This window comes from Petromyzon marinus, chromosome 32 (assembly GCF_048934315.1).
Source record: "Petromyzon marinus isolate PM22_M1 ecotype Great Lakes invasive population chromosome 32, UKy_Petmar_22M1.pri1.0, whole genome shotgun sequence".
NCBI classification, from domain to species: Eukaryota; Metazoa; Chordata; class Hyperoartia; order Petromyzontiformes; family Petromyzontidae; genus Petromyzon; species Petromyzon marinus.
The window spans coordinates 7,498,374-7,509,142 of record NC_133698.1 but is presented as its reverse complement, the minus strand read 5'-3'; the positions used below and the strand labels follow the sequence as shown (position 1 = coordinate 7,509,142).

General features: G+C 45.5%; 1 protein-coding gene across 1 annotated transcript; it reads right to left on the bottom strand.

The window, feature by feature from the left end:
* Positions 1 to 932: 932 nt before the first annotated feature.
* NAT16 (N-acetyltransferase 16 (putative)) lies at positions 933 to 6,496 on the bottom strand. The gene is made up of 3 exons (XM_076071260.1): positions 5,839 to 6,496; positions 3,961 to 4,185; positions 933 to 2,835 (listed from the first exon to the last, which is right to left on the bottom strand). The coding sequence occupies exons 1-3, from the start codon at positions 6,142 to 6,144 to the stop codon at positions 2,275 to 2,277; spliced, it is 1,092 nt and encodes a 363-aa protein (XP_075927375.1). The 5' UTR covers positions 6,145 to 6,496; the 3' UTR covers positions 933 to 2,274.
* Positions 6,497 to 10,769: the final 4,273 nt, after the last annotated feature.

Here is a 10,769-nt window from a genome sequence, read left to right as displayed (position 1 = left end):
AGGTTTTACCTGTTCTGGCAATAAAACAGTTGTGTTAAGATGTTAAAACACCAAACATAAACCCTTTGCAAGGAATCGTGTCTGCATTAACCAAATATACTTGTGGCGAATATGTAAACAAAAACAAACATGCTCTGGTAGTATATGCATTGTATTTGAGACTGATTGGTCCACACCAGAGACAGCTTTCTTTAGAACCTAGTCACAAACAGCGTTAGACCAGAGGACACCAAAAGGCGACCAGCACAAAGACAATGCCACTATCAGGACACTGAGAACTCGGGGTGAGCAGCTACATCATGGGACCTGTTGTGAAATGTGATCGCGTTGACGACTAACGACCCACAGGGTGAGGGGGAGATCCTCGTCCAGCAATGGATTGACAAAATGGGTTCTCGTTGCTTCTTTGGCTTTTTCTAATTTTTCAGTGAATTAAACTATCAATGTCATATTGTGGAATTGAGGACATTTCCACCTCATGTACAGTTTTAAATAATGCGCTCTGGAGGATAATAACAGAGCTCTCTTGAATTGCATGCATACCATTCAAAACTATTTAATGATTTTATATTTAACCCGAGCTGTTGCATCCCAATTTTTCTATAGATTGTCATGCCATGAGGATCTATTGTAGAGCTGTGTAACGCTTACATTCAGTGAATGCTCCACGGAAGTGGACATGACAGAGCAATTCATAATAAAGGTTTTTGGGTTAGATCGCGTTTATTTATAAATGTGTCGTAACCCTCCACCACCCGACACGGCCAATCAGCAAAAAAAGTGTCACGTTGACAAAAGACAAATAATTCACTACTTTAGCCCACCGGTGTGTTGAAGAGTGAATCCACAACATTTACAGTTTGAGTACGACGTTTCGCTGGTAAATACATCCAGCATCATCGGGCAATTGCTGGATGTATTTACCAGCGAAACGTCGTACTCAAACTGTAAATGTTGTGGATTCACTCTTCAACACACCGGTGGGCTAAAGTAGTGAATTATTTGTCTTTTGTCAACGTGACACTTTTTTTGCTGATTGGCCGTGTCGGGTGGTGGAGGGTTACGACACATTTATAAATAAACGCGATATAACCGAAAAACCTTTATTATGAATAATATTGGTCGCGAAAGCCTACGTGTTAAAATGACAGAGCAACCTCTGAAATTCCTTAAAGTGACCTGGTTCACACAGCAGAGGGCAACGCTTTCACACCTGTTGTGCAAAACAAATATGTTAATCCACAGAGCTGGAATTTAGATAAACTATAAAGTGCAGAACCAAATTCATTGCGATGTTTTTTTGGGGATGGGCAGGCATTGGTGACCCGGCTAAGACCATAAACACGACGGTAGCGAGATGTTAATTACCTCGCCTGGTATGCAGAGTTTGTATGTTTTCCCTGTGGTTGCGTGGATTTTTATCCGGGTCCTCCGGTTTTTCCCTGCGTATTTAGAATGAACACGCGTTCAGAGAATTTGGCTGCTCTCAATTTCCACGTGATAAGCCTATTTGTTGAGCTATCATTTGTGGCCAGGTCGCTTCTGAAAAAGTGCTATATGGCTCAGTGGGCCTGTCCTGGTAAAAAAAAAAAATAGTTTATAAACTCGATAAACTTGAGAACCCAATTGAACCATCACTTCTCAACAATGCCACTTCAGCTCCAACATGGCATTAACCGCACGAACAGCCCAGCCACGTCACGTCCATTGAATTGTGTGCTTTTAGGCCACATTATTACTGAAGGAATAAAACATTTTCCAAATCAAGATCAGGGTCAGGCCTCCTGTTAAATCTCCATCTGGAGCGCCGGATATTCGCGTTCACAAGTTATAATCACGTCAATTATTTAAGCTCGAAACATTTCGATTTAAAGCTTTCGTGACTGCAGGGATTCATCTTCTTGGTTCTTTCGGTAAAGTCACGTAGAATGGAAATAAAATAATACAAATAAAACATAATAAAATAAATTCTCACGACGTTTCGGCCACAAAATTTTCAACAGCTTGTGTTCCAATATGACAATTCTGATCGAAGACCCAATATTTGTAATGGAGAATAATATTGATTAAACCTTGAATTTAAATTGAACAGAGTCGGAACAAAGGTAATCACACATCTAAATGTATAAATTATAATCTCTCTACGCCAGACTACTTTGGAGAAGAGTCTCGGATTATGTGCGATATCCCGCATACTCCAAATCGTTACAATTCGACGTAATCATTTACGCACCCCACGCCTCACTTGCGTGAGGCGGGGGGGTCACGACCTACTTACAAATCTACTTCCAAAAGCTTCTGCTCGAATCTATCAATCAATGCGGCCGAGCCAAGGACCTTGGCCAAGAAGCCATGGACCCCCTCGGCCAAGGTGCTCTCCACGCTCACGTACAGCAAAACGTTGCCTCCAGGAGCAGCCTCTGGTGCCCGTGCCAGGTGAAACGCCACCTGCGCGTTGACCGCTGCAAGGCAGCAGCTACTCTTGCTGCTGCTGCTGAAAACATCGACGTCCTGCCGCCACCAGCGGCTCGGCTTGGGTATGGGAAATGCGCGGCCGCAGACGCTCAACACGGAGGGCTCGCGCGGGTCGTCCGTCGCCCAGGTGAGTGCGAGGCGTCTCAGAGCCGGGAAGTTGACCGGGTCGGGGCGGCAGGGCTCCCAGTTGTGCACGAAGAGGCGCGCGGGGAGGAGATCGTCGACGACGGCGGCACTCAGGAGGATGGCCTCCGCCTCGCTCTGCCGCACCTCCAGAGACAGCGAGCGGTCGGTGAGGTCGGCGGCTCGAGCGACGGTGGCGGCCATCGCCTCCGATGTCACGTGCAGGTGGAACATCACCTGCAGGGGAGCGGTGGCGATGCGGTTAGCGTGCTTGCGACCCACCCCCCTGCTCCCCCCCCCCAAGCACCGAATCGAGAAATCGCTGCATTGGTCAAATTCATTGATCACATAATGAAATAAATTATAAAGTTAAAAAAATAATTGAAGGGTTAACTCTACGTTTGTTACCCAAGTCAGTGGCATATTCATTCCTACTTCATTCAATGGCCTACCCAGTGCTGATCAACAACATGTAGGCAGGTACATAGAAAACTTCTAATCTCCATCGATATATGGGGAAGATGCTGGCACAGCCGATCCACAAATATAATTCCGAAGTTATCTGCAGCTAAATGTGAATTTGCCATTACATCTGAGTCATTCCTCTTTAATAGTCAATTTGTATCAGTAGCCTCAAAGGGAAACAGTGGACATCACAAAAAGTCTAACAATACATTTTCACGTTTTTTTACGAAAAGTCATTACGAACTTCGGATCGTTCCCCAAGCTGAACAAGATTAAATGGCCACGGTAGGGTTACGTGTGACACAACCGTGGGGCAATCCTTGCGGCCAGGACGGGCACCACGCTGCCGCACAACAGAACCCCCATCACTCGACTCGCGATCCACCCGCCAAAGCCTCACCGGGGTGAAGAGGTGGCAGCGACACCACGAGATCCGATCTGACGATTGTGAATCGCAAGGAGATGGGTCGCAAAGAGCGCGCAGCGAGGCATGATGAATGAGCATGCTATAAAGCGGTTATGACACGAGGTTAAACGGTCTCAACCACCGGTCTCAACCCGTGTGAAGAAGAGCAGGCGATTCAAACCATCGGATCTAATTATGCAGATCTAGGAACTTCCCAAGTGGGGCGGGGAGGTCCTGAAATGTCTCACTTTTGAAATAGGGCCCTACGTATTTTATATGGCTGGCACGTGGAGGGTGGGGGAGGGGGGGCACGTGTCCCCCACCTGCTCTTCATCACCGGGGTGAGACTGGTGGTTCAGATCGTTTAAGCTCGTGTCCTCACCGCTTAATCACTCGATTTTCAGAGTCTCCCCACCCCCCTCCCCCCGTCCTGGTATCCACCACTGATCGCAAAGAGCCGCTCGCTAGCTGCTGCAGGGCCACGTCCTCACCCGCGTGAAGAGCAGCCGGTGGCTCTTGAGCACCTCGGGGCCCACCGTGTCCCCGCGTAGCACGTGCTTGCGCATCACACCGGAGTGCCGCTCCCGCACGTACTCCAGGGTGTGGCGCTGGATGAGGCCGGCCACTCCTCTGCCCCGGTGCTCGGGGCCCACGCGGAGACCACCGACGAGGGCCGTCGCCCCCCCGTCCGTCAGCAGCAAAGATTCCAGTGCCACCTGAGAACGCGGCGCACTCAGGGCTCAAGAGCTTCGAGCTGGCACTGCTGGGGTGCCCGCGGTGGCTAGGAGAGATGTTAACTACCTCGTCCGGTGTACAGGAGGCCGTGGGTTCGATACCAACCCTAACGCCTGCTGTATATTTGGAGTTTGCGTGTCTCTCTCCCCGTGGTGGCGTGGATTTTTCTCCGCTGGTTTTCCACATTTAGAATCAACGTGCGTCTCGAGTATTTGGCTGCTATCAATGTCCACACGTGATAAGCCACTCGATTGGGCAAGCATGTGTGGCCAGGTCGCTTCTGAAAAAGAGCTATATAGCTAAGTGGGCCTTACCTGGTAAAATAAAACAATGTTTAGTTTACATCGTGAGTTCGTTATTCGCGTTACAGCTGCCAGCAGGAAGGACCTGCGATTGATTCCTGACATGGCAGACTTTTGTGTGGCTTTTACATTATGAGACCTCCTTTGCCAGAAACAAGAAATAGGAATAGGTTTTACCCTTTTAACTGGCACAAAAACTGACACCTTTATTCAAGGCATCATGTTTGCAAAAACCACAACACAAGCAGTCAGAATGCAAACAAAAAAGACAACTCTGATAATATGCACTGTCCTTGAATTTGATTGGTCCACACCCGAGACAGCTTTTCTTAGAGCCTAGTCTCCATTGGTGTTGGACCAGAAGACGCCAAAAGGCGTACAACTCAAAAACAGCGCACCATCAGAGTATTGAGGGCTCGGGGTGAGCATTTACATTATGAGACCTCCTTTGCCCGAAACAAGAAATAGGAATAGGTTTTACCCTTTTAACTGGCACAAAAACTGACACCTTTATTCAAGGCATCATGTTTGCAAAAACCACAACACAAGCAGTCAGAATGCAAACAAAAAAGACAACTCTGATAATATGCACGGTCCTTGAATTTGATTGGTCCACACCCGAGACAGCTTTTCTTAGAGCCTAGTCTCCATTGGTGTTGGACCAGAAGACGCCAAAAGGCGTACAACTCAAAAACAGCGCACCATCAGAGTATTGAGGGCTCGGGGTGAGCATTTACATTATGAGACCTCCTTTGGTCCAACACCAATGGAGACTAGGCTCTAAGAAAAGCTGTCTCGGGTGTGGACCAATCAAATTCAAGGACAGTGCATATTATCAGAGTTGTCTTTTTTGTTTGCATTCTGACTGCTTGTGTTGTGGTTTTTGCAAACATGATGCCTTGAATAAAGGTGTCAGTTTTTGTGCCAGTTAAAAGGGTAAAACCTATTCCTATTTTGTGTGGCTGTTCTTTATGGGTTCACTCACATACCTTAAAATAAATGTTGTGCTTTCCACCCAAATTCTATCCTGATTGTGCTATCAGTGTCATGACACGAGACAAAGTACACATTGGAGTCTCTTGCAGAGCAGTGCAATATTTAGTGTCAAGAGTATGGTCCACGGAAGTAGATATCGCAGAGCGATTACTGACAGCCCTTCAAGTAACCTCCAGCCCACCAAATACAGTAGAGAGCAGGACTTTCCCACCCAATCTGCCACGTGAGAGTTGTCGGTCATGGCCACTCTGCGTTTAACTCGACGTTTAGTCTCGCCAAGATCTCGAAGTGTAATTAATCGTACGCGTTGACGGGGCATACGGACGAAACACTTACGATTCTTCCCTGTAGCTGTGCGAGCATCACGGTTCTGTTTGGGTCCTTGAGCCAGTCGTGGTAGATGCTGGGCAGGTAGTCTTTCCCTTCGTAAATGCCTTCAGACATGCGCATCACCTCTTCGTAGTCCTCCGGCCGTGCCAGGTTGAATACAAGGTCCTGCTCCATCCCCTTGTGTGCGCTCGACTGCGCTCCGACCCTCGAACCGCAACGCCCTGTGTGAGGACTTTGAGCAATAAAAGAAAGTGCCAGCTGAGCTTCATAAACTGCTGGTCTCGCTGGTGAAACAAAACACAAATTGCACATCTTGAAATAAAGCAATCATTAGCTTGAGCAATGTTTAACTGGATGGGCTTTACGTGGTAAGATAACCAAAAAGTTATTTTTGTATATTTTTTGAAAGAAGTTATTTGTTTTTTACTTTTTCGATACTTTTCAGCCCTATCGTGTTGTTGTATTGTTTGGTGCTGCAACGTCCTGACCTGTCCCCTACTGGACAGCTGTGAAAAAGAGCTTCACAACTCATCGGATTCCTCCCGTATAGGCAAATATTCTGATTAATCTAGACACACTCGAAACGTTTGAGAGATGAATATGCCTTGAGCCTGTTTTAACATGGAACGTCGGGCCAACATTTGGCCCGACGGTTCCCAAGCGCGTTCCAGATTTGCGTCCAAGGTTGCCGCGTTTACTGGGCTACGGTCCACAGATGGAGGATATTCGTCAAGGGGTATATGTCGCACATTAGGAATGGACCACTCTTTTAATAAGTCCTTATGTGCTGTGCAGTACATCAATGCACGTGTGTACACCAGCATGTGATGACTGAGTTGGGCCTGTGGGTGGCTGGCAGGGTTATTGATTAACTGGACTTGTACACCAGTCAGGTGGTTCATGGCGACTCGGTTGAGGATTGCTGTGTGTCTGTGTGTGACACACGTGCTGTTGCATCTTACAGATTAACCACAATAAATGTGTTTGCCCTCGATTTGGAGCACCTGCCCAAGTCCTTCATTTCGAGTGTGCAACATATGTCGGGGAGGCTGACCCCGGCTCCTCGCTCACGTGGGATCCACTGCTCCCCTCTTCCGTGTCCTGGGGAGGGTTCCCGCTCACCGACTCCCCCCCCCCCCCTCGCTGCGGCCCCTCGGGGCATGATTCGTGGCTGGCGCTTAGCCACCTGGGATCAATCCACACAATCTCTGCGCACACTGACTCACACCTACTCACTCGAAATCCGACCGCTCCTCTCCCGTGTCACGCACCAATCGCGCGCGCGGGACTCGGGGTCGGGGGTTAGAGGGCAGGGACGTCACTCGCACACGCGCAGCCGATTGGGGAGTTTGTCTCGGAGATTTATTTGAAGGGCTGTATGAACAGTTTCAGTTTATTTATTTTGGTATAGCCCTGTGAGCCATTCGGCTCTTGAATCGGGTGCAACCACAAAAAACAAAAACACGAACAAGAAAAACATCTTCAAGTGACTATGTGACTGTGCAAACAGAAAATCCATGGAACAAAAACAGCAAAATATTCCTGAAAAAAAGCACCGTACACCAACGCTGTGTGCAAAAAATCCCAGTGGGATGCAAGTCAAACAACAACAACAAGAAAACTTAGATTAAGGCCATCAGTCTAACTCCGTACTACAACAAAACAAATATGTCCAAACCAAAATTTTTTTTCCAAATCACCAAAAAATAAAGCCATAATTGCAATGTAACAGTGATCACAGGGACTGTGACCGAATTTTTACAATTAACTACATAAATAATGTGACACCAAAACCCTAGAGCCATAGCTGGCTGCATGAGTTACTCCACAACAACAGAAGCATCAGTCGGAGTATCAAATTTTTCAATGCACCTTTAATATCAGCACGCTAAATCAAAATACAGATAATACTTTGCAGCGTCATCCGGAGCGCAACATTTTAGTTTATTTAACGCCAATGAATAGCAGTGGCAGCTAGGGGTGTACAACGCCTCTAGAGCAGTTTTGAGAGATCTCATTGGTAGTGATTCAAGTTGCAGTTTATTGGCAATAGCATTCCAAACTCTGGGGGCATCAATATCAAAGGCCCTTCCTCCAGTTTTTGTATGGGAATAGGGAATGTGAAGCTGGTAAATGAGCAAAGACCTGAGGTCAAATTTGTTCTTTGAAACAGAGAGGAGATCCAGCAGGTAGTCTGCGGATTTTTTTGTAAGTACATTGTGAATAAATAAGATCTGGTGCACAAGCCGTCGAACATTAAGAGATGTTAAGTTTGACCCAATGTAGAGATCACAGTGGTGAGTCCTATATGGGCAGTTCAATGTAAAGCTTAAGGCCGAGTGATAGATGGAATCAAACTTCTTCAGAACAGTACTTGGGGCTGATTTATACACGTCACAGTAGTCAAGTAGAGGCAGTATGGTAGCTTTTATCAATTCAAAACGGAACATTGGGGGGAAGCAGTGCTTGTGTCGATACAGAAAACCAATTTTTATTTTTGTCTTTTTACCAATATAATCAATGTGATCTTCAAAATTCAGTTTTGAATCCAGGATGACCCCAAGATACTTATAGATCTTGACTTGTTCTATTTGATAATTATTTAAGGAATGTAATTGTGGAAAAATAACTTCCTGCTGTAGTCCTGGTGAGAAGCATAGCAGCTTGGTTTTGGAGGTATTCAGGACTAGTTTAAGAGCAACTAGCTGATGTTGTAGTTTGTTGAAATCACCCTGTAGCTTAGCAATCAAGTCATCTGGAGAGCGGCCAGCAGTAATCAGTATCGTGTCATCTGCAAAAAGATTTACCCTGGAATGATCCAGGTCAGTGCCCAAGTCATTGACATAAAGAGAGAACAAAAGGGGGGCAAGGATGGAACCCTGTGGAACCCCTTTTGTTATCTTAACACTGTTTGACCTCCAACCATCTGTGAATACAGTTTGGATGCGAGAAAAGAGGTAATTTTGTAACCATTTTACTGCGTTTTTGGAAAAACCGAGGCAACTTAATTTACTAAGCAGGGTGTTGTGGTCTACTGTATGAAAAGCTTTGGACAGGTCTAGAAAAAGACGGGCACAGTACTGCGTATTATCAAGGCTACTGTAAATGTGATTCAGAGAGTCTAATGCAGCAGATGTGGTGCTGTATTTTTTTCGGAACCCAGATTGTTTTAGATGTAGTAGATTGTTGGTGGACAGGAAACTGCTAATTTGGTAGGTCAATAATTTTTCAAAAATTTTCATCAACGGGGACAAAATTGAGATAGGTCGGTAGTTATTTGGATCATCTTTAGGGCCCCCTTTGTGAAGTGGACGGACATAGGAATGTTTCCATTCTAGAGGAACTGATGCTTCTTTGATGGACAGGTTGAAAATATGCGCTATAGATTTGTATATTAGGTGACCAACAGTTAGTAGAGCAAAGACGAGAATACTATCTGCTCCGGTAGAGGAGGACCCTTTGAGGTGGGACAGTTGTTTCAGAACATTACTTTCGTGGATTGGCTGGAAACTAAATTCATTTAATGTTTGGACAGGGGTGTAGGAATTTGCATGAGCAGGGGTGACTCCCAAAACATTATCAAAAAGATTACCAGCTTCAGAAAAATGAAGGTTAAAATTGTCAACTATTTTTTTGGGATCTGAAAAATATTCCCCATTTCGGTTAAGCTCAATGGGCAGATTGTCTGTTTTGGATACCTTTTCAATACATTTGATTGTTTTCCAGAAAATCCTGACATTTCCATGTGATTCCAGGAGAGTGGAGGAAAAGTAGGCATTTTTTTGCATGCCGTATTTTTATTGACGCATCTATTCCTTAAAATCCTGCATTCTAGCCAGTCATTGACCAAATTACTTTTCTGAGCACATGCCCAAGCCTTGTCCCTAGTTTTCATGAGCTTTGTAATCAAAGGATCAAACCATGGTGGGCGGTTGTCTTTAGTTTTAAATCAACCAACGGAGCATGTTTGTTAAGAATTTGGAGAAACGTGTACCTGAAGGTCTCCCAAGCCGTAGTCAGGTTGGGGATATCACAGACCTTGTCAATATCCGAGTGAAGCACATCATTAATAAATGCCTGAGTGCTGAAGTGTCTCATAGAGTGCTTCTCAACCAATTTAGGGGGGGCTTTGGGTCTGGCTGATAATCTCACCCCAAAAATGAAGGAGTGATCACTAAGGTTATTACCCAGAACACCAGTCAGTGTGAAATTGAGTGGGGCATAAGTCAACAGGACATCAAGCAGAGATGACTGTCCCGGATTTTTTAGGTTGGGTCTTGTGGGGACATTTATTAATTGAAACAGATTAAATTAATCTGCAAAATTTGTGGCCACGGCCGGCGGGTTTAGCCAATTGCAATTTAGATCACCCACTACAACTATTTCACCTTTAGGGAGGCCCCCAAAAAGCTCTCTCAGTGCAGATGCAGCTTCAACATCCTTCCCACTAGGCGGTCAATAGCAGCACACTACCAATATCTGTTGATTATTTGGGAGAGTTATTTTGAGAGCCAGACCTTCAAAGCAACATTTTTTAAACAAGGAGTGAGCTAGTGAACATGCAATAGTATTACGAACATAGATGGCAATTCCACCTCCTTTAGATCCTCGGTCAAGCCGAAAAAGGTTGTAGTTGTCAATCGCAATCTGCAAGTCATTGACGGCAGGAGTGAGAAATGTTTCTGTTAGGCAAAAAATGTCCGGATCAAGATTTGCCACTTCTGGTTTTAGTTTACTTAATTTAATCACAAGCCCTCTGATGTTGACATGTAGAACACCAACACCTTTCCTGCCACAAAAATCTCTAGAATTATATGAGTTATTTTCATTTGGGCCAGGATGAAGCTCAATACCACCTAGAAATAAGAAAAGTAGAATTAATAGTTTGCACAAGTATTTTCTGTGAAAGAATCAAGAGCGGCGAACCTTGGACGAAT